Source organism: Diprion similis, chromosome 12 (genome assembly GCF_021155765.1).
Source record: "Diprion similis isolate iyDipSimi1 chromosome 12, iyDipSimi1.1, whole genome shotgun sequence".
In the NCBI taxonomy this organism is placed as follows: domain Eukaryota; kingdom Metazoa; phylum Arthropoda; class Insecta; order Hymenoptera; family Diprionidae; genus Diprion; species Diprion similis.
The window spans coordinates 12,853,971-12,881,614 of NC_060116.1; the positions used below are offsets into that span (position 1 = coordinate 12,853,971).

The window sequence follows — 27,644 nt, forward strand, 5'->3', positions numbered from 1 at the left end:
AAATGAGGCGCTTTGATGACCTTTGCGGTCGCGTCTTATCTTAAATGCAAATTGGGAAGAGAGCTAATCGTGAAAAATTCAGTTGACCCCACACCTCGTAATAAAATTAAATTAATATACAATTCCAAAGAGGGCGATTAAAACGAAAAGTAATTTTTTCTCAACGCAATATCCGGCACACGCATTGAAATCGAGTATTTGTCTGATCGAACGGAGTATTTTTTTTCTTTGCTTCCTGCACAAAATAATGAAAATATAAATGTTTTCAGGGGCGACGCGAGTAGTTTTTCAAATTCTATTCTTTTCATTTCTATTCAGACTGTTTGAGAAACGAATAGAAGTCGTTGCAAATATTATTATCAGTCAATTGCCAATACATAAAATGCAAGACAAATATTTCTTTCGCAAACGAGATAATTTTTGAAAAATACTACGACACATGCTCTGCGTCGGACTTCGGAAGTTGTTTTTCCCTTCCAAAGTCAATTGGCTTGTTGGTAAAGTTCTGGAACAAATCAACAATCGCAGTTTCTGCAGTGGAAAATTTACTTGGTTAGTGCGAAGAAAACTTAATTCTTACAGTGAAGGTCCATCGTTCCGACGCGATGCAGTAGCGAAATACAGTTACCTACTTTGTCGAGAGGTCAATGTCCAATTCAGAATGAACGCTAATTAATAGCAATAACAACTGTGTAATAATCAACCATACATTATCTCGTTGCCTTAAATATTAATATCCAGCATAGATAGATATAAATTTTTTCTTTTAGCTCATTCAATCTTCAAACTTTTCACCCAGCTTTTTTTATGTCGCACCGTATCATATTCGATGTTCGAATTTCACCCGAAATGTAAAAAATATTCACAGCCCTGAGTTAATTCTCTCAAAAACTTAATTCAATGATGAAGAAGATTCGTTCCGTCTCGACAATAAATATATTTATAAATGAATGACACGGATTTTGTGAAATTGGACACATCGTGTTCATCATGCTTGGCAGTTTGAATGAATTGAATTTTTTAAGTACCAATGACGTTAGCTTAAGGCGAAGATTATATTTCCTGGCAAACCTCTCTTTTTATAATTCAGGTTATTTATAATGTTGTACGATACTATGTGAAAATAACGATGAAACGTCATAATAACGACGAAATTACGTGCTTGTAAGGGTTATCTAAACTCTAGGCTATCCCGGTCATTTAAATTCAACAAGAGTAATTACGTTACTCATGTTTTGAATATGCGTATTTTTTTCTTTAAACTTCCTTCATATTTTCGTTAAAAAAAAAAAGATTTCATTATTACCACGATACCACATTGAATAAACTTAGATTTATCTTGGGTGAATTAATCGTCACCGTTAAGTGTCTCAAAACGACAGTCACTACATTTCATTTCATTTATTTTAATGTCTTTGTGACAGTATAATTCAAGGTATATAGACTATATGAATCAATTGATTTATACCTGGTCTAACTAAAATTCAAAGATCTATTGAGATCAGTTTAATTTGTGGCTACATTTTTCATTACTCCAAGAATAGCGTCTATCCCTGAAAAATGCATAAAATCCATTTACTTCTCGTCACATTTACACACGCATTCGGTATGGTGTGTGTCCTGAAATAGATCATGCCTACATTTTATTTCATGCACATATATGTATGAATGAATAATATACCTATCTATGCAGCCATGGATGATGACTTATAAAAAGATTAATAATCCAAATAAATTTCTACAAAAATAAGGTAAGAATTGATTCAATAACTTTAAATGCGTACATTCTACCGTAAAAAAATTGTTCTAAAATAATATAATATTAAAAATTAGTCAAGTCTCCTTTGAAATGAGACTATTCAATCAACCGATCGATCAAAACCAATCAATAATAATAATAATAATAATACAAATAAATACTACGTTAACAGAAACAGCAAAAACCGCAGGTTTGTATAGAAAAACGAATGAAAAAAACGTACATAATACTGTTGCATGTCTATTTTTTTTTTCTTACTTCCCATTCTCCTCTTGTGAAAATTACTGATCTAACCTGTACTGAAAAGCAATAAATTCTAAACGAATTACAAACAAGGATATAAAATGATTAGATTTTGCTGTTAATTCATTGAAACCAGATTCTTTCCAATCAATTAATCAATGAATCCTTATAATATATGGTATAATATAAACTGTAATGAAAAAAATATAATGTCGACAAAATAAAAGTTCGGACACAACCTAAGACAACACACCGCATGTTCTAGGCCTCTGACAGCAACAGAGGCGACAAAGTCTGGCTGCAGGGCTCCCCTCGTCTGATCACCGTTCCTCACTACCTTCCACCCCACCCGCCTCCTGTTGAGGCCTGACAATCTGATAAGTTATCAGGTACTCGGGATAGGCTTGTTCCCCTCTATATACTACATATTCTGGGAAGACAAGACCACCTTGCGAGGGTCTTCCTACCACGCTGTGATGCCCAGGCGGAGCGTGGGCCATTTTCATGGCTGAAAATTGTAGGAACGATTTACCCAGTGTAACTCGGCAGAGAAGAAGATGTCTGTAATGGGAAAAAATTGCAAGCATGTGAGAATTTGTTGATATAAGTGGTATGTCGACGAGAAAATGAGAATTCATTTCGGAGAGTTAACAGAGAATCAAAAAGCTATCCACCTGTGGCATATGTAGCAGCTTCTATCCTTATGCGCCGGGCATCCAGTACCACCACAAATTCCATAAACATATTGATTACTTTTACTACTATGTTCAGCAAAATAAATCCCTGCGCCAAACATCCCGCCGATATAAGCGTGCCGTTCGTCAAACCCTTTTTGAACGATTGCGTTGATGAAAGGACTCCCATGAAATAACATTCTTTCATTTGCTTGAGGCGCAGCAGGACTAGGCGTTGCTCTGGGAGTAGCACTGGGGGAAGCGGGCGCTGCCCCAACTTCTTCAGCAACTTCTTGTCTACGGTGAGCGTAGCGCTCCCAGAGTTTACGATTTTGGACTTTTTGTATCTGCAAGAAGGGAAATTTGTTAAGAGGAAAAATATTTTATTGGGGAAATTTTTTTAGGTCTGAGATGGCAATGGACTCACTCTCACGATGTTGTATCGAGAAAATACACCTCCCGAATGACCGTTGTCCCTGTGTTCGCGTATGGTACTCTGCATTTCCTCTTCGACAGCCAAAAACTCTTTGTCCTCAGTCAGTAAGTCAACCAGTAAGGTTCCAGGGTTTATGGATGGCTGCCAAATGGAGCCGCCGGCACTAGAAGTCAGCAGTTTATCCATTCCCTTGATTAGTTTGTGCCTGTAGCCATAAGCCGAGACACCGACTTGCTTCAAATCTTCGTGTCCCATTTCTGCCAGTATATCTAGTGTGATTTGTTCTCTTTCAAACAATTCGAGCAGATGTTCGAGACTCAGACTCTGCAGGAATCCAGAAACGGACGTAATTCCGTTGCTGTTACGATCCTCGCAAATTTCTTTCACCTCCCTCTCTGAGCACGACTCAATCGACGGCATCGGACTTAGACAAGAAGTCGGTCGCGCCAAGGGTACGCAGAGTGTCATCGCCGCCCCGGATGGCATTATCACAGTTTCCTGAGTGAGCGACGGTGGAGGAGTGACTGGAACTGAGAGTAGCATTCATGAAATACAGAAACGTCAAAGGTGGTAACAATTTCCATGAAACTTTCCAAATAATTCTTACCAGCAATTATACTGGGAGGTCGACTAGGAGGTGCCAAGGGTACAACCTGTTGTGACGCCATCGCATCTTGCAATAAGCACTTAACGTCGTCGGCACTCGCTAAATCGACCGGACTCTGTCCTTCTTGATTCTTTAAGAAAGGATCTGCGCCATGTGCTAATAGTAGAGCACAAAGTTGCGTTCTACCTTTCTGTGCAGCCTCGTGTAACGGAGTGAAGCCCCATTTGTCCGTGGCGTTCACTACTGTGTTATATTTTATCAGTAGGGCAGCTATGTCTAAGTGACCATAACTCGAGGCGTTATGCAGCGGTATGAGACCACCCTTATCCTGTGCATTGACGTCTGCTCCGCGTTCCAAAAGGAATTCAGCCACTTCCAAGTTGTTGTAACCAGCTGGAAGAGATATAAAACAGTTAGGTAGTTACAGTTTGTGTTTTAACTATGACAGAAGTGAAGATCCAAGTCGTAATTATTATTACCGGCTAGGTGTAAAGGTGTGCTATTTCTGCCCTGAGCATCTCTGCAATTGATATTATCTTGAGTAACAAGCCTTTGTACCCTGGCCAAGTTCCCTTTTTTGGCAGCTTCCAAAAGCGCGCTGTTTCCTCGTAATAAATCAGCAACATCTTGATCACCTTCTCTCACTAAATCCAGTGGCGTAGCTCCATCTCTGTTCTTTTTTGTTGCATCTGCACCATGTCTGAGCAGCAGGCGTACTATCTCGCATTTACCTTTAGCTGCTGCTTCGTGTAGGGGGGTAAATTTCCAGAGATCCGCCACATTTACAGAAGCCCCATGTTTCACAAGTAACTCTGTCACTTCGTAATGTCCATAAGAACAGGCATTGTGCAGAGGAACCAAACCACTGGAGAAATGACGTAAAAAATGTCTTAGGTTAGTCACCGCTTACTTCAAATTCCAGATCAGAATTCAAGACCATCATCCAAATTCTGAAGAATTGTATGGAACATATCTTGTGATATTTGAAACTTACCCTTTATCTTTAGCGTGAACATCAGCTGCGTGTGCTAAGAGGTATTCCACAACAGGGACCCTGTTGTACCCTGCGGCAAAGTGCAGAGGCGTAGAATGTCTCCCATCCAAGTCTCGACAGTTGACTGCATGTGGGCTAGCTTGAAGAATTCGTTCCACTGCGGTCAAATCCCCAGCCTTGCTTGCTTCAAGAAGCTGTGCTTCGATGTCCTCCGTTCCACTGGGTGGATCTACCAGATGGATTTCATCTCAAGTAAAGTTGATTGAATAAATTGGGTAAGATTTAATGTTGCATTATTTTTTAATTAGCCGAAATTATCTCGATACTCAATATCCTTGGAATTCATTATCCGTTATACATTCATTCCGATTCAAGTTGAAAGCAAGTTTTTTTGCAGTTGCCAAATTTCCTCTTGCACAATATCCTTAGATATTTAATCACACTAACCTTGTAATATTTTTATAACATTCTCCGTAGCAACTTGACTCGCCGTATATCCTTGCAACGAGACTATCGAAGGATCAACGTTATAGGAGAGAAGTATCCTACATGCCTGAACGTTGTCCTCTCTGGCGCACCTAAATACATTTATTAATATTCTTATTTTAAATTGCATTAATTACTAGGCCTTTGCAGTGCACCAATTATCGATTCAACAGGATAGACGTAAGATTACGATTTTTCATAAATATGCATGCAAAAGATTATCATACATATTTCATTCAACATTATTTGCGCAAGTTTTTTTCGATATTTGATCATCTTCAAAGACCTACTAAGTAACTCGAAAATTACAGGATTAATTTATATAACAGTACAAAATTACCTGTGCAAAGCCGTCTGTCCTAGTCCATCTAAGGCGTTAACTTTGGCGTTGTGTCGTAGTAAGACATCCATTGCGTCGTAGTGGGAATGATCAGTAGCTATATGAAGAGGTGTAAGAAAGTCTTTATTTTTCTCATTCAGAGCTGCGTTTTTTCTTATCAAAGTTTCTATAACTTGTTTCCGCTTTGGATAGGGTGATGCTACAGCACAATGCAGAGGAGTATCGCCAGTGTAGGGATGCTTAAAATTAACAACATCCTGAGACAGATACTTCTTCAATTTCGTCGCATCTGCCTGTCTGCAGGCATCTAGAAGACAGTGTCCCTTGAACTCATCTGAAATATAAACAGAGGTTGATCGACTTTTGTTTAGTGTTCTATTAGTGGTTTGCTTAAAATAATAAGCTTCATTTCAGTACTCGTCTGCAAAGAGTAAAAAATTCTGTTTTATTGAATGATCTTTAAAGTCTTTGAAATTAAACTACCGTTTTCACTCATAAGAATGAGAGTTTTATAAGATTTATACTCACATGCTAGTCTTTCTTGTAACTCCAGCGTAGGTGCCACATCAATGGCACTTTTACTGTGGCAGTTGAGCTGAGTCGGATCTGCGCCTTCGCTCAGCAGCAGCGAGCACACTTCAGCTCTAGATTTACTAGCAGCTTCGTGAAGCGGGGTGAAGGCCCAAAGATCACTTGCATTAACAGCAGCTCCGTGTTTTAGAAGGGCTTCCGTCACTTCAAAGTGACCGTAGGAACAAGCGTTATGAAGTGGCACCAACCCCCTGTTAAGAACGTTCATCAATTGTTGTTACGATCGTAATTTGCAAAGTTAAGAATTTCCCAAACTGTATTGTTACCCAAACCCTGCATACCCTTTGTCCTTGGCATGGACATCTGCTCCGTTTTGTAATAATATTTGTACAACCCGCGATCTGTTGTATCCGGCAGCTAAGTGAAGAGGAGTGGATCGCCTTCCATCACTAGCGTGACAATTAACATTCAACGGATTCAGTAACTGCAATAATCTCTCCTCATTGCCTGATCTAGCTGCCTCTAACAGTTCGTCTTTCCTATACTCTCCCGTAAGAACAGGTTTTGTTGCCGGGTCAGCTAATTCGAGTGCTATTTTTCCTTCGGTGTTTCGAATATTGGCGTCAGCTCCATGTTGGAGGAGAGCAATACAGACATCTATTTTACCCTGTAATACGACGGATCGAGTGTTTCATAATGAGAACATTAAATGACGATGAAAAGCTTGCCGACTGACATTTATCATGTACAATTCTACCTTTATAGCAGCCTCGTGCAATGGCGTATAATTCCAGTTATCTCTGGTATTAGGATTAGCTCCTGCTTCCAAAAGCAATCGCACAACGTCAAAATGACCAAATGAACACGCGTTGTGGAGAGGATGGAGGCCTCCGTCGTCACGGGCTTGTATAGAAGCTCCAGCCGAAAGTAAAAACTCGACCACGTCTCTCCTGCCGTATCCTGTTGGCAGGTACGTTAGTTTGAGGTGCAATTTGAAAATTAGCAAATTAAGACGATAAATTAATATATCATGTTTATTGAACGTTTCTTAAAGAACGAGCAAACAGATTATAAGTTATGCGCACATATGCGGTAAATAGGAAGACATTAATTTTTTTTCTCCTTTTTCTCTCCTCACTTTCTTCAGAAACGGTTTATTTTTGGAAAGCTCGCTTCTTCCCCTTTGCTTAACTTTATTTTTATGGTTTGTACAGTTTCTATGGGACAATTTTTATTCAGGCTTTCTAGTTTACTCACATTTCCAGTCTGAATGCAAAACCTTAGGTGAAATAATGACAAAGTAGATGACATTATTTACCTATGGAAAGAAGGTGGCCAACCAAGTATAAGTACAGTTAGAACTTGGTTCTGCCTTGTAAGCAGGAGCACAACCTTTCTATCCACACAAAGCAGGTTGCAAACTAACATTTTTCTGGTTGTTACATATTAAGAACATTAAATATGCGCAGCAGAATAACAACAAGTAATAATTTGGTGCTCTAAAAATTTCTATATTACACTTTCACTTTCTCTCCGATACGATAATAATAAAATGTTATTTCACAGCTCATTGTAACGACACCTATGATCTAATATAAGTATTGCAATAGTCAAATTTCAATAACTATACAATTTCACAATACTTGTAAAATTTTTTAAGCTTCAAGCATTCTTTTTTCGTAAAATAAAGCTAAGCACGGACAATGATTACAAAGTATAAAAATGAAGGGATCATTATAGATGGAGAAATGGCTGAGTAACAGGGTCACTCAATTCGTGCTATTGAAACTGTTTGGAGTACATGGAAGATTTTGTTGGAAATTAAAATGAGCAGGTAATGGCTAAAGATATGCTTCTCAATATTAATTTGCCGTTTGCATTCAGCTCACTCAAAAGCAGGAGAACCTGTATAATGACAGGAGATAACAAACACGGGCGAGGTATACGTACATACGTACATACACATGCACACGTAATTTTTGTTTTTCGTTGCGCAAACCCTAACCAAAAAAATTTATAATAATTTTAAAAACGGGGAACAGCACATGCAGCACAGTTTACAGGACAACAGGCTCGAGATGATGACTTATTTACTCCGTAAGAGAAAAGGGTGTCTCGATATCAAATTGTCCAGCTATAAGGTAACGCGAGAGGATAAAATGTAAATATAAATTCGCTCACCAGCTGCGAAGTGCAGGGGGGTAGATTTTCGTCCGGCGGTATCACGCGCGTTTACAGTTTGCGGGGTGACGATTTGTTTCACCCTTACCAAGTCCCCGGTTTTACATGCTTCGAAAAGTTCGCGAAATGGATCAGCACCCCCAGTTCCTGGCAAGGGCTCCGAGTTCGTCAACACTGCCCGTCGTCCAGTCATTTTACACCACCATTTTCATGCTACTGTCTCCTGAGCCACACACCTCTCTACACCCATGTATAGGTACGTGTATACGCATGTCATCGCAGTCGAGGACCAATGCGCCAGCTGTACCATAGCAACAAGAGTTTAGCAGGCTCGTAACGCGAGTTTTTTGGGCCCCGGTTCAATTTCCGCCACTCAATATTTCCTTGAACCAAGTTTACTTACCCTTGTTTTCATTTTTTTCACCTCATAGCGGACAGTCTTTTATTTATACTGAAATTTCGAATTTCTCACGATTAATGAGAGCATCAGTTACCCGCCGTTTAATATCAGAGCCCCCCCCCCCCCCCCCCCCCCCTTTCTGAATTGAAAGTTATTCGTCACCGACTTGCCGTCAACGGTTGCTAGCGCATGCGGACCAATAGCCGTATTCAATTTGCCGAGCGTAGGTATTTAAAAAAGCGAAAGATGAAAGATCGTCAGTCCCGGCGTTTGATGGCTTCCATCGCATCTTGACGTGTTGCTTACCCGCGCCGATATTAATTATACGGATAATCTGAATAAATTTAAGCGGTTTCATCAATAATTCTGCACTTACTTAACACGATGAAACTAACACTAGAATGAATCCGCTGCTAAGTTGTGATTTATAGCTTTTTGAACGTCGAGTGTAAATACAATAATAACTGATAATAATAGGCAACAGGGAGTACCGATGGCAGTCAGCGCATCTTTCCACAAAAATGTCTCTCTTCTCTCGGAATTGGTGACTCCGAACGAGGCTTTTAGACGGCATTTTCGCGAGGTATGGAAATTAGTCTGTTGCCGAGTGGTGCCGCCTTAAGTTTTTGTGAATATAACCTCCCTTGTTTATTGTCCATCTACCGTCTCGAAACCATCAACCAAATTCAGCTGATACATTATGCTTACTGTGAACTGCTGATTTAGTGAAAATTTACTATTCTGTTACTTGTACCTGGTTCATTTTATTTTTCAGGGAATGTTTGACAAGCCGAACACCACAGGCTTCATTCACGTATCACACTTTCTCCTCACGATATATGATTCGGAACGATTTAGAAAATTAGTGGAGTGGCCGATAGTTTGTAAGAAGAGTGAGAGCAAGTACAGAAGCGATGTTAAAGATTTTATAGGCATCGTTGCAACCGAGCATCCTGAGGCTGGCCTTCCCTCAATACTGGGCACATATTTGTTGCACGCTGGAGGTACAAAGTTTATCAACGTCATGTGGAAGCTCTCACAGGTTGTCCTTTATGTATATATCAAACGTGAATGTAAGTTAGATTTTAATTTCAATTCTTTTAATTTACCTACTTGGCCTTGTTATGTTAAATTTTATCCTATCCCCTTCATTCCATTGAATTCAGTTGTCGTTACAATATTTACACACACTATATTGAGAAGCATGACATGTAAAAAATAATGCACCAAATTTGGGCGCTTCAAAGGGAACAAACGGCTAGTTGATGAATTCCACGTAAATGTTGGTTTAAATAATTTTAATGAGTAACCCTTTAATTTTTAGCGCATAGCGATGTACTCTTGGCGCCACAATGCGGCATTACAGACGAAGTGACTAAGACACTGTTAATCAATGCTACTTCAAATATACATAAAAACATTAAGGAGATGAATAGCAGATTTTCTGAGACTGAGCAAAGGGCTAGAACCTTCGTCGAGTAAATCTTTTTACATTTATTCCGAATTACAATAATTAGTTCCAAACACTTTGCTTGCAATGAATTATAATAGAAGTTTAATATGGTCTACATAATTATTAGTATCAATCTTGACGTGTCCCTGACAAATTTTCAGAGATCAGGTCAACGATACAAAGGACTTTCAGAATGAGACATTCGAACAAAGACAAGCGATATCTAAACTTGCTGCAAATGCCATAGCAGCCCCAGCTGTCAAAAAAAGGTTGACAGAGATTCACGATACTGAAATTATGAAAAGTAAGACACTTCCTAAACTTGAGAAACTCAACTGTTGTCATTTATTTTCCTGTTTTGTTTACATGCTTTACCCATTTTTGCTCTTTATAACTAAACGAAGCTGGTATACTTTTGGCATACTTATACAGAAATTTACTTTATAGTCTCCTGAATATACCTCTTTTTACTGCAATTTCTTATACATTCATTATTCTAACTGATATCACTTATTTTTAGTGTGGAAAGAAACTCAAGCGAAACAAATCAGTGACTTACAAGAAATGACGGGGATTTTAAAAACTGTTGAGGATCTGAGTACAGAAGTCGCTGAACTAACAACAAGCATACTTAATGATGACAGAATTCTTGATGTATCTAGGCTTCCAAAAATAGATGCAAACAATGATTTGCATTCAATGCTACCACCAGAATCACAGGTCAGAATAATCAAGTATTAATGAGTACACTAAAGGATTTAATTAAAAATTGAAACGAAACACTGCTTGAAGTATGTGCCTAGATTTTCAGTTATGTACATCATTGTGTATTATCTGTGAAAAATCAAAAGCAACTAAAACTTTGGGCCCGATGGAAATATAAAAGCCGGTCTGAATCGAATATACCGATATGATTTTTATGTTAAATTCTTACATTCACAGGTTCTCTTCTCTCGCATGTATACAGAAGAGAAATTAGTGTTACAAAACTTGTTCAGAATAGTGCACGTGATGTTGAGCCAATTGCGGTTGCAGCTGCAAATCCACAAGCTGCAAGACCTAACCCAATGTCAGTTACAAGTAGAAGCAAGCACCGAAGATGCAAAAGCTATGTGCAAGCTGTTTCTAGTCCTGCTTGATCGAATCACAAATCTTCTAGCAGAAGTTCACAACACTTTGAGAACCAGAAATAGCAAATATGTGCCAGAATGTCATAGATTCAGAGCAGTGGACAGTGTTCTTTTTATGCCTTCTCCAACAATCTGTATCGATACAAATGCAGATTCTGAAAAAGTAGACGTTCTAAATAGACTGGCGTTAACACCTGTAGAAGGTAATTAATGAGGTCATTATTATTTGAAACCACCAAATTGTCTGCAATTATAACTACAATTTGTATTGTATATACTTTTCAGGAGCTCATAAAGCTTTGTTTTCGCGTCACAAACGTACAGAAGCTGCCACACCCCAGTCTTCGAAGTTAAGGGCTAATTTCTTAGTATCAAGAATTAATCTTGACGATACTTTATCGTCAATAGTAAGCGAACGATCGACCCCGCAAAAGCGAAGATTTAAATCAGTGTCTCGAATGAATTCAATGATGACAAAAAAATCTGATAAATATTTTAGATTATTTTCTGGACAACACAAAATGAACGCCAGTAGAGGTTGGTATAAAATTATCGCAGTTGTTGCTAATGAGTCAAAACGCTTGATTCTTCAACCTTGAAGAGTAGTGACTTGTACCCAATTATAACCACATTTATTAATTCCAGCCAATTCCAGCATACTATCTATTCCGTCTAGTCCGAAAGCTAATTCAACTGCCCTAATGAATACAATTAGTGCAACGAACAGCTTGTCAGAAATCAGTCTGGACCTTACAGCGAAGAGTATATTTAACTTGAGCAAGGATATCATCAGTGCAGTATCAGTAATGACAAATCCAAATAGTCTTTCGCCATTTAAGCAAAATAAGCCTCAAGTAGCGGAGACAGTAGAAAAAGAAAAACTGGGAGGCAATACGGAAGAAAATGTAAAAAATAATATGGATTCGCCAGTGTTGTTAAAGAGAGTTATAAAACCATCATTAAATGACAATGAGGTAGAGGTAACAAGCAATTGTACATCGGCCTCCGAAAGTTCCAAGCAACGTAAAAGAAGATCGATTAGTGATTTGGTGGAGCGATACAAACTAGTTTTGCAAAACTCTAGGGTTACATCCCATCTAGAAACAAGTGAACAAAGTAATGAAAGTAAATGAAAAATAATTAACAATTTTATGATTATTTTGAACAATATAATATCGTACTTTACAAATTTTGAATAAGATAAACGAGATAGATCGCACTCTGAGAAATATCATTTAGAGTTAAACCGAAATGTTGTTAATAGACAGTGCAATTATGCGAAATAGTTATTAATATAAAAAAAAAAAATCAGAATACAGTGAATAAAATATCTCTGCTTTTCGATAATTTTATTATTCGTGAAAATGTTTTTTACACATTTACACTTTGCCATTATTTATAGTAAAAATAAAGTGCCATGTTATTGTAAATAAAATGAACTTTACCAAGTAAATACAAAAAGACAAATATCTTAACTAACGAAACATTAATTACCACTGAACATAGAAACTGATCAGATATTGTAATAACGATAACCGCACACTCTGTATTGCGTCGTAAAACATACTGGTTTTGTAATTAATTACACACGTCAGATGTTGTATGTGCTTGATAATGCCAATAGTTAAGAGTGATAATCAGATAAATGTACGTACTACATGCACACTAAACAAGTGCATCGAGAACGTCCAATTTTAAGAATCAGTATTTAATAAGCTTTCGCCAGAGGTAAAACTCTGAGTAAACTATTCTTGTTAGAATTTTATTCGGCCCGACATATCGCCGAATAAATGGAACATATGTAGAACCTTAAGATGATCGTAAATCGGAAATAAAATCTCACACACCTCAACGGTGGCCATGTTTATTTTATACGATCGTTTGAAGTTCTCTTATTTTATGCAAATCTTTCCTTCTAATCTTAAGTCACCGCCTAATAAGATCGCAGCTGACAAAGATTTGAATATAAGAAAGCACAAGGGCAAGAAAAAAAAAGCTACGCTTATATTTAAATAGAAATCAACGCCTTCGACTATTCAAAATTGGGAATCTTATTATCCCTTCATCGGTAGTATTGTGTATTGTATCTTTACGGTGTGCGCACGAATGGTGCGTAGATATCACACACATTTATTGTTAGATTACGGGGCGACGCACACACGACACACGACACACGAGAGCGTCGCGACGTCGACAGTTCGACGCTAGGCAGTCCCAGCGCAACATCCAGCCGTGAGGTTGCCGTCGCGTTGCGCTCTGCAGTCCTGGTGAACGTGACTTTTCGATTGCCAGTCATGGCTGGTGAGTTGCCGTAGGATAATTTGTTTACGGCTTTCCAGTTGGCCTAATTTTCCTAGAAATATGCTGACAGGTAACGACATGGACGGATAATATTTGCTAAACGTCTAATAACCTTGGGAAAATATTCGCCCATGCTGTAATATTTTTATCTCTTACGAAACGAGTATAAAATTTAATATTCATGGATATCACGAATGTTGATCATTAAGGAATATCTCTATCCACTCCTCTTTTCCATCCCAATAATGGATAGTTCATTGCTTTTCGGAGTACTTTATCTTCAGTCGTGTTCAATAGTTGTTACTGATAAAAAAAAATAACCTACTCTAATTTCATTTGTTAGTAACAGTGAGCTGCATGGCTGGCACGTTAGTCATTTGTCGATTGCCACATCATCGACATATTCCAAAAAATTATTCCTCCCCACATGTCTGTCGATAAAATGTTGATGAAATTCTCTCAGATATTATGCTGAGGATTATACAATTTTTCACCCGGTTCTCAAAAGATTTTCATTTACTTGCAAAGCGTCGACCTGTTCAGCTCTTAAGATCGCAGAAACGTCACGTACCTAAGTCGTCAACAAGCTATGGTGTTGTGGTCAATAAATAACTTACTTTCTTCGTTTGAAATAAAACACATTATCCCTACTTTCAAACTGAATTCACTATTTTTTTCTTCTTAATCTTCGATCTTCAATTGAATTCTTTCTAAAGTTTGTATTGAATTCTTTTTTTGTAAAGTTCTTTAAGGTTGGTGAATTCATCACATCAAATATTCAAGACGTATCGTCAATTGCTTTTGATCAAAAGTCCAGCCTGAATCGTTGAATAAGATTGTATTTAAAAATCATACCTTCGCAACTTTCAAATGCAATTGGACACAGAGTCTGCGTCATGAATACTTAATTATTACATAATTCACAAGTATGTCAACATTATACTCATGTATTTATGATTCCAGGGGAAAATCCGTACAAAAGTTTATTGAAGACGATTGAGATCGGAGGCATAGATTGCCAATATTATGACGTCGCCAGCTTTGGTGATAAATATGGTAATACTTTTTATGTCATAATATTTAATATAAAACTTAGTTTTAACGTACAATATCACAATTTTTCTAATAATTTTCATTCGATACTATCAACAGATAAGTTACCATTTTCCATAAGGGTTCTACTGGAAAGTGCAGTTAGGAACTGTGACGAATTTCAAGTAAAAAAGACAGACGTAGAGAAAATTTTGAAATGGGAGACAAACCAACAAGTTCCAGAGGGAGTCGAGGTCGCCTTCAAACCAGCCAGGGTTATTCTACAGGTAATGAAGTGCATTTTTATACAATTATTAACTGCACGAATATTCATTACAAGACTCGTAAAATAGTTGGGTCAGTATGTTGGGTCAATAGTTGCGTATAAAAACTCATTGAAGAAATGATTTAAACCTCGTGGTTACTTTGTATTTGCATACATGAATCGTAATCATGATTCTATATATTATTACTGGTTAAGTAACAGGTAAACAAATATACATCCTCGACAGTTATCACAGAGAAAAGCATCACCGCACTATTATATAAGAAATCATAAAAATGTGTCTACATTTACTGATAAAATATGTGAGTGCCTTATCACAGGCCAAAGGTCATATTGTTTCAGCTTCATAGTTGCCGCTCAATTCTTGAACCATGTAGGATCTTTCGAGTAATTTCCCATGGTAGCTACACCAATTTCTAAAAATACGTTTTTACAATCTTTAATCGTTTGACTATTTATAAACTTTATATTTTCATAAGATAAATATATTTATATGGTTAAAATTCGCTTTCAATCGCGCAAATCACATTTATCAAATAAAAGTAGAATTTTATTCAAATCGAATTTGTCATTCAAGGAAATTGATTTTATAAGTTAATTCATTTTCACTTGGGTTTGTGAATTTTTCTAGTTTTATACCCGTTAGCTCGATAATTACACCTAACGCGGATATCGATAACACGAAGTAGAAAAGTGCTCAACGTCACATTCAGGAATGCTATCTGTTTAGAAATCTATTACCAAGACTTGTTTGTACAAGATTAAGTTTCAAGTAAAGTGAGATAAAGGAGTTACTATAAGAAAAATAAATATGGGTAACTATATTTAGTTTTACAACCCTAAAATTAGCCATTTTTCTATATAGAAAATAATTTTAGCAATTTTCAAGGGTTTTTAATTAGCAATTTTGCAGGATTTCACTGGAGTACCGGCAGTGGTCGATTTCGCTGCAATGAGAGATGCCGTCAAAAGTCTTGGGGGTGATCCCGATAAAATAAATCCAATCTGTCCGTCAGATCTTGTTATTGACCATTCTGTACAGGTTGATTTTACCAGAGGGTAAGTGTTACTGTAAAATCAACGATTTTGGGTTTAGAAATTTAAAAGTTGAGAATGTAATGATGACTTGATGACAAAAAATCATCATTAATAATTTAAAAGCAAACCAGTATTCTTCTATTTGATGCAATACAAAAAATTTTGAATACGCTATGTTTATCAATAACAGAATTTTATATTTTCTTTGTGAATAATTAATATAATTGATATTTGCTATGAATTGATTAATTAATTTTTTCATAAAACCAGAATGAAATTTCTATTTAGTGTTAATTAAAATTGTAGTTGTACATCCAAAACTGAATATACTTTTTTGAATTCCAGTGATGACGCTTTGAAGAAGAATGAAGGACTCGAGTTTGAGAGAAACAAAGAGAGATTCATGTTCTTAAAAGTAAGTTGTACAAAACAATGAATTTCCGGTTCATTCAAAAAAAAAAAAAAGCAATAATTGCAGAATTCAAGTATTCTCTAAACCTCAGTACCTATAAATCATCAATAAATTGAAGACTCCACATCATCTGTCACTGCTAATGATAGTTTTTAATTCCAAAAATCCAGTGGGGTGCGAAAGCTTTCAAGAACATGCTGATAGTTCCACCTGGAAGTGGCATTGTTCATCAAGTGAATCTTGAATACTTGGCAAGAGTCGTTTTCAACAACGACGGTCTTCTCTACCCAGACAGCGTTGTTGGAACAGATTCTCACACCACAATGATCAATGGTCTTGGAGTTCTGGGTTGGGGTGTTGGCGGCATTGAAGCAGAGGCTGTTATGCTTGGCCAAGCGATATCCATGCTTCTCCCAAAAGTTGTCGGCTACAAACTCGAAGGCATCTTGAACCAATATGTCACATCTACAGACCTTGTACTTACAATTACAAAGGTAATTTTAAAACGTAAAATTTTGCCTGCACTTCCCTTCTTAGCATTATCTAATCTCAGTTTCTGGAATTTCTCTCTGAGCCTAATCCTGAAATTTCGAAGTTGTGTAACTTATGGTCAAAACCATACTTTGCTAACTATTTGTGTCTTTTAGAACTTACGTCAACTGGGAGTCGTCGGAAAATTCGTTGAATTCTTTGGCCCGGGTGTAGCGGAATTAAGCATTGCTGACAGAGCTACGATATCAAACATGTGTCCAGAGTATGGAGCCACAGTTGGATTTTTCGCTGTCGATCAACAGAGTTTATCATATCTCAGACAGACGAGTAAGATACATTTTGCAATAGATTGTTATGTTGATTCTGTTAGAATGCTATTGTTGTTTGACAGTTAATTTTTTAATATACCTCGCTTCCTGCAGGTCGGTCCGAGAAGCACGTTACTTACATAGAAGAATATCTAAGGACGGTGAAAATGCTGAGAAATTACAACGACCCCAGCCAGGATCCAGTCTTTTCGGAAGTAGTGACACTCGATTTAGCCACTGTCGTCTCGAGCGTAAGCGGACCGAAAAGGCCGCACGACCGTGTTTCCGTTTCTGACATGAAAAACGATTTCCTGAGCTGTTTATCTTCTAAGGTAAGATAACAATGAAGGGATTACATGTAGCTTAAATGATTGCCACATAAATTTTTGCCATGTTAATAACTTGAACAGGTAAAAAAAAGCAAGGTATAATGGTCGGTAAAATTATGTGAATATTTTGCGAGCAATAGAACACGGTAAGCGGGAACAACGAGTAAATATGTCACAGATTTCGAATATCTGAAATTCAGGCACAATCGATGATAAACCAGCACTTGAATGGGACAAACATAACCCAGTGACGAACAATAAAAACCGTCAAACAGAGTCGTGTTCATCCCATATTGTACTTTGTTAATTGTTAACTGAATTCAAAGCTAGAAAAAGAAAGCATGTGTGAAAAATTTTATATATATGCGAATGATACGAAAACAAAAGTTCCCTTTTATTATTCCGATACAGGTATGGAGTAGTTATGATGGTAATGATGAGCATTGGGCAGAGGATTCGCAGGTAACTACTGCTGTGATATGAAAGTCTTATCACCACATATCACTGCAAGAGTTCCTTGGAACCACAGTGTCCTGTTGTAACGATATTTACGTGCTTTTCCGTGATCAAGCATTGTTAATCATTGCCATAGTTCATGTAAGATTGAATTAGTTACAGACTGCGAATTGTGCATCGGGCCGATTCCGCCACATACATGTTACAACGAACTATTATACTGACCGTTTTTACTTTCTCGTTCGTCCAGCGCAATCCCTCGGTGTTATGTCACGTACATTTTGCCTTGCTGATCTAGCTTTATGATACTTTTATTCACCATACAGTTAGATCACCAAAGAAAAATATACGGGACTATTGTTTGTTATGTTCTCTCTTTGATTCCTTAATGCCGCCTCGTTATTGCATCCTGATGACGATGAGTTCTCTGGTCGTTGGAGACGAGTATTTTGATCTAGTCACGAGCTGAAAAATCCGTGTCACTAGACCGATACTCCGCCCCCAGCAGCGAGATGTGATTACTTCAATAATTCGTAAAATTGCACGATGCAATCTTTTTTGCAGCTAATCTTGATTTTTCTTCACTTGAATACATATCGTTGAACGCAGGCTGGCATAGGATGAATCCTACCCGGTGAGGTTTCAATTCTATCCACAACCGGATGAGATTTCATCCGACATCAGCCGTTTCGCCTTACCTATACCTATTGCAATCTATGCGGAATCGTACGAATAGAAACAATGAAAAAATTTTCACTCGTGTTCACGAAATTATCGTAATGTTCAAATGATGTTTTTCCTCTATACAGTACTCGATAGTCGCGGAAGTTTAGTGTCGATCGAAATGGAAACCAAAGATACATGCAAAATGAATTATTCTGAAATAACTCGTTATAGATGTTCAAAAACTGACTAATTTTAGAAAAATCACACCGTGAACTTACCTCGTTTAATATTCTGCTCGCAGAACGACGTGTGTTTGAATAATGGGAAAACTTTGTGGGGTTTCAAGATTGAAAATTCACTGTTTAATACTTATGCGTAAAGCAACCGAAAAACTACTTTATCAAACTGAAGGCTGAGTTCTATTTCACGTTTTGTAGTGTAGAAGTTAACACTGCAATGAGCAACTTGCAACTAATAGCCCTACATGGCCGGCGGGCCTCATATATACACGCAGGCACCCACCCCCACCGCCAAACTGACCGTCGGTCATCCCCGCTTGCAACTTTTCCGAGAAATATTGAAAAATCGGCAACTCCATTGGTCCCAGGTATGCTCAGGTATACGCTACGGCCATCCACGAGTCTGTTTGCCACGTTTTCGCCCTCCCTTAAACGGGCTTCACAAATTGTACAGAAATTATTTGTCTGTAGCCTCGTTTAATTTCTTATATGAAACATGAATTTTAAAGTAAAAGTCGCGTGAAATATATGTAAAAATTGTATTTTTTCAATTTTCGATTCACCTTAGTTTTCGATATTTATAAAAAAAAAAATCAATTATAGCTCCGTTCGCTTATACTTGAGCGGCATAAAAGTATTTTACTCGTCGCACGAGTTATGTGTAATAATTATAGAATTATACCTGCCTATTTTCTACGCCATGCTAGGAAAAACAGGCTAATTCACTTATTTTTAGTGTAGAGGAAAACCCTCGCGGTGATTTGTCAGTACGTGCATCATTCATCTGACATAATCGAGCGATAGCAGAAGCTCGCAATACGACGCTGTTAATGTTTGTTAAAAAATTATTGAATAGAAATCGATGGATGTACACACGTTATACCTACAACCAGCGACCATAAAACGTTACACAAAATAAAAGTCCATACACAGCAGCGATTGTTTCATCCGACGAAGAGTTCAAACATTAACTCATCCACGCTCTTCGTCTTCAGCTGCGACTATCGCTGCTTCATGCGAGTATGCCATGTGTCTTATCGGCATCACTAAATATATTCTGCCGATTGAGGAAAGAAAATGTTCGAGCAGCGGGATAGTATGGTTTGTAAATAATCGAAAAACAAGATAAAATGCAATTCTCATTTATGCTTGAAACTTTTATCTTAGTCCTATTAGAAATTTCCTTTTTTCAGAAGAAGGAGCCAAAAAATTGTCGATTATACGTTTCCTATACGTCGAATCGTACGTTATAGCTTTACGTTTCCATTTCGTACATCGTGAACTCGTTATATCGTACTCATAATACAAAAGCCCGTTCGATTCACCAAAAGTAGCTGCTAATGGACAGACTCATTACGCGCTCGCCGTCAGGAGTTGTGTCGCCTCCGGCATTTGAATTTTGTAATTTTTCAATTGTTCTTACGACATATCGCGATACCCTTAATATGCGTGTTCCGTTACGTTGTGGTGACATATTATGTACCTATATCTCCAAATATCGATACCCACGTATCTCGAACGTGTAAAAGGCTTAAGAGCCTCATTCTTTAACGCAATTCGGAAGAAAAATATTTCAGTACATTTTCATTTGACGCAAAAATATGAATTTCATGGCATTTCTTCATTTCTACGTAAAATAAAAATGCTTTGGAGAGTTTTTGTTCAGAATTGTGTACAGAACGGGGCTGTCGAGCCTTTTTTCACGGTTGAGACACGTGGACTTTGATATTTGGAGATATGCATATACGTCAACGTCAAAATCGACTTATGATAAGCCACCCCCTTAAATTTGGTATTACAGCCGAGGTTAGAAATCGGCGAGAGCTTATCTTTTCTTCTGTCCGTAATATATTTTTGAACCGTTCGAAATCAACCCTCCTTCAGCAGGCAGTTAGTTTGACTCATCGCTTCAAAATCTTGGCAGAAAAGCGATGAATTTGATGCCAATTTCAGATAAATAAATGTTATGCGTATCTACTTTTGTTTCTTTTTACATTAAGTTCTAACCGACATCCTGTCACAATTAATCGTACACGTCGATCGTACGATTTGAATAAAAATTTTCGAATAAAAATTTTCGAATAACGAATATAACGATAAATTGGGATCGTGCTAAGGGGTAAAAAATTGATCAGGCAATTCTCCTCGGTGACTCATCCTTGCTTTGAAATAATTTCAAATTGCCAGTTCTTCTGTTTGTTTCTGCAGCCGACAGATTGTTTGTCAATCGAAAATGAGTCTCACCCGAGTTTTTCGTCCGTATTCGAGGCGAAAATAACATTAGTCACTGGATTCGCAAACATTCAAATGTAACGCCAGAATCATAAAGGTAGAATTATTTGTACAACTTATCCCTGACACAATGCAAGCTTTTTGTTTCGGTATAGGTATGAAATTGAACCGAAAATATATGGGGTCTGACGGTCAAAACGATCCGCTTCCAAAGTCGAACGCATCGTCTATGTCATATAATTTATAATTCTAACATGATTCATAGAAACGAGGGTCTCAGCAAGGCCCGTCAGATTGGCGATGATCCGGAACAGCCGTCGGGTCTGCATGCCCGGAATGGGTAACTTGTATAATTAATGGCTCGTCTTTGTTATAAATATTCCCGTATTGTTTTACGTACCGGGAAAACCGAGGTCGGAAGCCGAAAGCCTGCAGACGGTCAAACGGTGGAATTCAAGCGTATCAGAGTCGGTGATTTTCAGTTTTGCAATAAATTCGTACCCTCGGATGATTTGCGATGAAAATTTCGAGGATGTTTCAAAAGTTGCTCGAACAATCTGCTATTTAGTATTTATACTGTGGTTTCAAACTCGCTGAAAAGACAAATTAGGCGTCGCATCGAACCTTTTTCGATAATATACATTTTGTCGCCTCGGGCGTTGAAAAATATTTTCTTAGAAAGTGCTGCCGTAGTGCTGTATAGATAATAACTGTAAGTTGGGAGTTTGAGCAATGGCGTCGTAAATTAATCGTGCGCTTTCGTCATTTTCAGAAGCACTTACCTGCAAAAATTCAAATTACGAGAGACCGTTGAAATCCTAGACGCAGCTAACGGCACGAGCGAGCAAATACGTGATGTTTAAAAAATTTAAACGCTTCACGAAATTCGGCGTTAATTTTAAGAATAAAAATCCGACACGGTGCTTCGAGACCGTGGACAAACGAGAACTGTAGAAATATTAACTGGGAATCATACGTGAGCTCTCACACGCGCCTTGGCAAATTGCTGATATGACATCCTTCTTATTTTGCATTGCCTATGCAATTTCTATTGTTATACTCACATACGGTACGGATATGCACGTTCAGCCATTCTCTCGTTATTTCTTTCTGTTCCGTCATATCTGCCTATAAGTGTTTCGATATTTAAGGGCATCTGCAGTATGTACGCTACGATTGATGAAATTTTTGAAAACTGCAGGAAAATGCAGATTCGCTGAAGTTATGATATTGTTTTTTCTAGAAAAAATAAAATTTTCGAATATAGCTTGAGTCTTAAAGACAGTATAGAGTTTACGCGTGACCAATGTTATCGAAAATTCTTTTCTAATTCATAACTGCAACTGCTTAACTCTTAAGAACACCGCTATTTCTTGATAATCCGTAGAAATTTGCAGACGGCGAATTATGTACACGGGTATACGGGTGTTGCACATACACAAAAGGTTGAGTAAGACCGCCCAAAATTTCGAGACAATTGAGTTCGACATTGGCGACAACGAGTTGCTGATCGTCTACTTGCGATTAGAACGGAGGTATAGAAAGGGTCTTAGAAATCGCAAGGCATCGGGAGAGCCCCTGCGCCTTCCCGGAAGTCCCGGATTACCCCGTATACCTCATTGCGGGGGATTTTACAACCCCGTATTACCGTCGTAAACAGAATTTCCATTTTCGAAACGAGATATCGAATGCTAATTGTTGGAGTGGGAAGTTGGTGTAATTTGCAGGGCGATTAGAGACTTTGAAGATTATATTGATGGAGTAATCCCTTGTCAAATTCGAAAGGACGATATTAGTACCGTTTCATGTAACGTTATGCACTATTCGTTGGCGTATGCATACATTTATATATAGCGATATATATTTATATAGCAATCAGCGTATACAATATGCTAATCGCTTCGAAAATTTGTCAAGCCGATTTCTGGACGTCTCCCCGCGTCTCTTCTTCAGTCGTTAGTCGCTCGACGACAATCGTTTCTACGAAACCAATAAATAGCTCATATTCTATTGAGCACTATAGAAATATAGGTATAATATTCAAATACTCATATGCATCCAGGCCTTTATACTCCTCTTTTACATTTTCTTTTTATTTTGTTTCTTTTCTTGATTTTTGTATTATTTTTATCAGCCGTGAGATATAATCGTTACACACCTCTTATCAAGCTTTAGAGAATTATACTTGCAATTCGTGCGATTTTTAACTTTGAATATCATTAACAAAATATTTTCATTTTCTAGCGCTGTATCGATCATGCGCTGATATATATTCAGAACGTACGTCTAAAGATTGACTTATCTTCTTGATGGTTAAAATTTTTTAGTCCATTGTTTCCGAGGAAAAAAACACAATGCATTTTCCATTGTAAGGGTATACACGTGTGAAGTATTTCTAAATATATGAAGATCTTATAACGTTGGATCGAATTCTGAATCTGTTGCATTAAATTCGTGCTTTGCATTAGGACGTTCACCTCGGCTCTTTGCTCAAGAATTGTCTATTTCAACGTTTGCGTGCACTGCACGTCAGAATAGCCCCTCGAACTTGCACGATTCAGCAAATTTTACTTTCCAGGGCAATGATCCAGTCATTTCATGCGGTCGACCACTTTTTCTGCAACTCTGTCAAGTCGAAATTCTTGTTCTTAACGAATTCAACAGTGGCTGTTCGCTGCAGAAAAATTTTCACTTTCAAATAGAAATTTAAAAAAATGCAGTCAATCAGGGTTTACTTCGTGAAAATTCTAAACATTACCTACAACACATTGAAACATCAGAAAGAATTCGAAATTTTGTTTGTCATGGTTTCTTGAACCGTTCGTTGAACTTGTTTCTGTTTTCTCCTTTTCAGATCGGGTTCAAAGGTTTCGGTCTGAAGCCTGAGAAAATGAAGACAGAGGGTAAATTTCAATTCGAAGGTAAAGAGTACACGCTGAATCATGGGTCGGTCGTCATCGCAGCCATCACCAGTTGCACAAACACGAGTAATCCGAGCGTTATGCTTGGCGCTGGTAAGTAATATGCGTATATAATAATCATGAAAATATTTTTCATATTATTATCTCGGTAGGCTGAATAATCCAATCTTGACCTTTTCATTCTTCAGGTCTTCTTGCCAAAAAAGCCGTTGCAGCCGGCCTTACCGTAGCTCCGTACATAAAAACTTCGCTGTCTCCAGGCTCTGGGGTCGTTACTTATTACCTGAAAGAAAGTGGCGTCATTCCAAGTTTGATGCAGTTAGGGTTCGATGTAGTCGGCTATGGATGTATGACTTGTATCGGAAACAGCGGACCGCTTCCGGACTCCATGGTAGACGCAATTGAGAAGGTAATTGAGTCATGCACGTTTCTTCTTCGTTTTCATTTATGCGTTTTTTCCTATCATCAATCAGTATTCATACCTCCAACAAAATTACATTATCGAACATGAAAAAGAAATAGCATTTGATTGGGGGTTTGTTATTTTTTCTTTAAAAATTTTTGCGTAATAAAAAGTTTTGCCGTTTTTGTGTAAAGTTAAAGTTTAATTCTATTTATTTTCAGAACGAACTTGTCTGTTGCGGTGTTCTCTCTGGAAATCGTAACTTCGAAGGCAGGATTCACCCAAATACTAGGGCAAATTATTTGGCCTCGCCTCTGTTAGTAATTGCTTATGCAATTGCTGGGACAGTTATTATCGACTTTGACACAGAGCCTCTTGGTGAGAATTAATCACTAAATCAAATAGCTATCGATTATTTTAAATTTATACTGCAATAAGCAGAAGTGATACAGAGTATATTTGGGGAATAAACGTTACAAGGATAATTATTTCTTTGCTCGACTTTCCTGTGAAAGCATTTTTCTACCTCTTTAGTAATTTTATCGGGCCAAATAATTAACAAATATTTATCTGCACACAGGACGCAGAGCTGATGGGAAAGAAATATTCTTGCGAGACATATGGCCAACACGAGCAGAGATTCAAGCCGTTGAACAGCAACACGTAATTCCAGCAATGTTCACGGAGGTATATAGCAAAATCGAAAAGGGCAGTGGAAGCTGGTCCAGTCTTCAGGCACCCGAAGGCAAACTGTATCCTTGGGATGCGGAATCAACGTACATAAAACATCCACCGTACTTTGAGGGACTTACAAAAGTGAGGATTATTATTAAATTAATCAAAATTTCCTTATGAATCAATGTTTCAGTAATTTTTATCTTGGCGTTCTGTTATTTGTAGGAACTTCCTCCTGCAAGGCCCATTCAAAGAGCTCGAGTACTACTTAATCTTGGAGACTCGGTAACAACAGATCATATCAGCCCAGCTGGTAGCATCGCAAGGAATTCACCAGCAGCAAGATATCTTGCTAAGCGAGGGTACATTTCACTTTCTGCGTGCTCTAAAATCATTTTTTACCGAAGATTATGTCAATTTATTATACAATCATAGCAAATTTTCACTATCTTTTTATTTCAGATTGAAACCTAAAGAATTCAACTCTTATGGTTCACGACGTGGTAACGACGCTGTCATGGCACGTGGAACTTTTGCGAACATTCGTTTAGTTAATAAATTTATTGGCAAAGCCGGGCCTCGCACTATATACATTCCAACTAATGAAGAGGTGAGTGATGGCCTAGTGTTTGTAAATTTTATTTATTATTGTAATCGTTACAGTGGTGTACTATCTATTAGATAAGTTAATAACATACAGTAGAACCTCGATTATCCGAACTACCTAATTGGGACCGAGCCTAGTTCGGATAATCGAAAGTTTGAATAACTGATAAGCAATTTTTATACATGCAACATAAATTTGATCGACAAACAGTCTTCATTAGACACCGACATGTATATTAAGCCTCTTTCAAACACCGAATGCTTATTTTATTGGTAGAAGCAACGTTACAAGCAGGCTGTATATTTCACGCCAACAAGTCATTTTTCGAGCCGAAGTTCGGATAAATAAAGTCATTGTTCGGATTATCGTGGTTCTACTGTAGTGGCAATTGATTTCACCTCCGCCTTTTTTATTTTGCAGATGGACATATTTGATGCGGCTGAAAAATACGTCAATGATGGTGTACCACTTATAGCGTTAGTTGGTAAGGAGTACGGATCTGGTTCTTCTAGGGATTGGGCAGCCAAGGGTCCTTTCCTTCAAGGTATACGAGCTGTTATAGCAGAGTCCTACGAGAGAATACATAGGTAAGTTGGCGAACCCGACGCGCCACACTTTTTGACTGAAAACAGAAAACGCAAAATCGTTCAAAAATCTTTACAATCCTCCAATAAAGGGTAAAGAATTTCTGTAGTACACGAGTAGAAAGGATTCATGACTTCTAAAATATGCGCAGACTTTCTTAATAAAGATATTTAATTTTCACAGGTCGAATCTTGTCGGGATGGGTATAATTCCATTGCAATATTTACCTGGGCAGACAGCAGAATCCCTAGGATTAACAGGGCTTGAGCTATATGACATAAGTATTCCCGCCGACTGTCGTCCTGGGCAAACAATCACCGTAACTACAGATGATGGGAAAAGCTTTGACGTTACTGTACGTTTTGATACCGAGGTAGATTTGACATACTTCAAACATGGTGGAATACTCAACTACATGATTAGAACGATGGTTTGATGTGAATCCTATCGAAATATTTTAATTCCATGATTTACTTAATAATATTTACTTAAGAATTGAAACATGCATACCTGCATCGGAAATGAGTGAGGAATTAAGGTATTAATTGGGTTAATATATGATGTATAATACAAGTGGCTTAATCGGCTAAATACTGATATTTTTCTTATTTACGGATGTTGAAGCGTAGGGTTTTATGAATCAAAACGTAACATGACATAAGAATCGAACAATTTGGTTTGTATAAAAATAATGAATTATGTTAAATTATCTTGATTGTTGGACTTGTGAATAAAATGAATTGGGAAATTTATCGGATCTTTCGATTGCATGAAAATTCCAGGCTCTTAATTGGCTTAAGGATTTCGTGTGTTTCGTATTCATTAGCTAGATCATTTTGCTGATGTGATACATACGCCGTTCTTGAGCAATCTGGAGTAGTCACCTTTGTTTCATCAGATTCTCGCAGTGCAGAATATGTAGCAATTACCTCAGTATTGGCGTTGATTTCAGTCCATTTCAAAAAAGTTGGAACTAGACTGAATCTATTTTTGTTAGCCTCATTTCACGGCAGGCTACATGAGAATTCTTTTAAGTTAGTAATACTTGACCGTTTCTGCATTTCCACGTCAGCTGTAACCTGTAGACCGTTAAAGGCAGCGAATTCGATACGAAATATAGAGAATCGTTTTTGTCTTGCATGTATAAAGAGTATAAATAGAATTTTCTAATGATATTCGGGATACAACAAAATTTTTGTAGAGCAATTCGAAGTGGTCAGCCTCGGTTTTAATGGCATTTGAGATACTGCGTACTTTTTCTTGAACACTCAATTTATGAGTGGTGATCATAATTTTACCTTCATCTGATGAGAAACTTTTATTATTCTTAGGTATCCTGTTTCACTTTTATTTTATTGAAGAAATTCTATGCCAATTGAGAATTTGATGCATTGATCTTGTCGATTTAGCAAATATTTGTTTTAATGC

General features: G+C 37.6%; 3 protein-coding genes across 7 annotated transcripts; 2 read left to right on the top strand and 1 right to left on the bottom strand.

Annotated features, from left to right (window-relative positions):
• Positions 1–1,905: 1,905 nt before the first annotated feature.
• Positions 1,906–8,629, bottom strand: LOC124412926 (poly [ADP-ribose] polymerase tankyrase). Of its 3 annotated transcripts, none has more exons than XM_046893153.1 (12): positions 8,252–8,629; positions 6,828–7,030; positions 6,397–6,737; positions 6,068–6,321; positions 5,540–5,873; positions 5,161–5,282; positions 4,714–4,942; positions 4,199–4,584; positions 3,720–4,112; positions 3,104–3,642; positions 2,677–3,023; positions 1,906–2,563 (listed from the first exon to the last, which is right to left on the bottom strand). In XM_046893153.1, exons 1-12 carry the CDS (start codon positions 8,442–8,444, stop codon positions 2,323–2,325), a joined length of 3,582 nt encoding a protein of 1,193 aa, XP_046749109.1. In that variant the 5' UTR covers positions 8,445–8,629; the 3' UTR covers positions 1,906–2,322. The 3 variants fall into 3 exon arrangements, with proteins under 3 accessions (XP_046749109.1, XP_046749108.1, XP_046749110.1); XM_046893152.1 differs by having other exon boundaries at positions 5,161–5,291; positions 8,252–8,628; XM_046893154.1 differs by having other exon boundaries at positions 5,161–5,291; positions 6,412–6,737; positions 8,252–8,627.
• A 297-nt stretch (positions 8,630–8,926) lies between these two features.
• Positions 8,927–12,528, top strand: LOC124412844. The gene is made up of 8 exons (XM_046892998.1): positions 8,927–9,234; positions 9,427–9,724; positions 9,976–10,129; positions 10,266–10,408; positions 10,625–10,824; positions 11,047–11,437; positions 11,520–11,771; positions 11,880–12,528. Exons 1-8 carry the CDS (start codon positions 9,145–9,147, stop codon positions 12,365–12,367), a joined length of 2,016 nt encoding a protein of 671 aa, XP_046748954.1. The 5' UTR covers positions 8,927–9,144; the 3' UTR covers positions 12,368–12,528.
• Positions 12,529–13,238: 710 nt separating this feature from the next.
• LOC124412842 (cytoplasmic aconitate hydratase-like) lies at positions 13,239–26,968 on the top strand. 3 transcript variants are annotated; one of them, XM_046892997.1, is made up of 17 exons: positions 13,239–13,364; positions 13,402–13,535; positions 14,499–14,591; positions 14,688–14,854; positions 15,767–15,912; positions 16,237–16,306; positions 16,474–16,797; positions 16,951–17,122; positions 17,218–17,435; positions 23,880–24,039; positions 24,135–24,355; positions 24,571–24,727; positions 24,930–25,165; positions 25,250–25,386; positions 25,487–25,634; positions 26,052–26,218; positions 26,400–26,968. In XM_046892997.1, exons 2-17 carry the CDS (start codon positions 13,529–13,531, stop codon positions 26,650–26,652), a joined length of 2,676 nt encoding a protein of 891 aa, XP_046748953.1. In that variant the 5' UTR covers positions 13,239–13,364; positions 13,402–13,528; the 3' UTR covers positions 26,653–26,968. The 3 variants fall into 3 exon arrangements, with proteins under 3 accessions (XP_046748953.1, XP_046748951.1, XP_046748952.1); XM_046892995.1 differs by lacking the exons at positions 13,239–13,364; positions 13,402–13,535 and adding an exon at positions 13,581–13,605; XM_046892996.1 differs by lacking the exons at positions 13,239–13,364; positions 13,402–13,535 and having other exon boundaries at positions 14,489–14,591.
• Positions 26,969–27,644: the final 676 nt, after the last annotated feature.

What these genes read in the sequence shown, in the direction of transcription:
- LOC124412926 (XM_046893152.1), bottom strand. Translation starts at nt 8,444, where the DNA reads ATGACTGGACGACGGGCAGTGTTGACGAACTCGGAGCCCTTGCCAGGA. An exon ending in CTCGATACAACATCGTGAGA is followed by an intron (nt 3,024 to 3,103) that starts GTGAGTCCATTG and finishes CCCTTCTTGCAG; the next exon opens with ATACAAAAAGTCCAAAATCG. An exon ending in AGCTGCTACATATGCCACAG is followed by an intron (nt 2,564 to 2,676) that starts GTGGATAGCTTT and finishes TTCCCATTACAG; the next exon opens with ACATCTTCTTCTCTGCCGAG.
- LOC124412844 (XM_046892998.1), top strand. Translation starts at nt 9,145, where the DNA reads ATGGCAGTCAGCGCATCTTTCCACAAAAATGTCTCTCTTCTCTCGGAA. An exon ending in AGGGCTAGAACCTTCGTCGA is followed by an intron (nt 10,130 to 10,265) that starts GTAAATCTTTTT and finishes ACAAATTTTCAG; the next exon opens with AGATCAGGTCAACGATACAA. An exon ending in CGATACTGAAATTATGAAAA is followed by an intron (nt 10,409 to 10,624) that starts GTAAGACACTTC and finishes ACTTATTTTTAG; the next exon opens with TGTGGAAAGAAACTCAAGCG.
- LOC124412842 (XM_046892995.1), top strand. An exon ending in ACTTTGAGGGACTTACAAAA is followed by an intron (nt 25,166 to 25,249) that starts GTGAGGATTATT and finishes TGTTATTTGTAG; the next exon opens with GAACTTCCTCCTGCAAGGCC. An exon ending in ACATTCCAACTAATGAAGAG is followed by an intron (nt 25,635 to 26,051) that starts GTGAGTGATGGC and finishes TTTATTTTGCAG; the next exon opens with ATGGACATATTTGATGCGGC.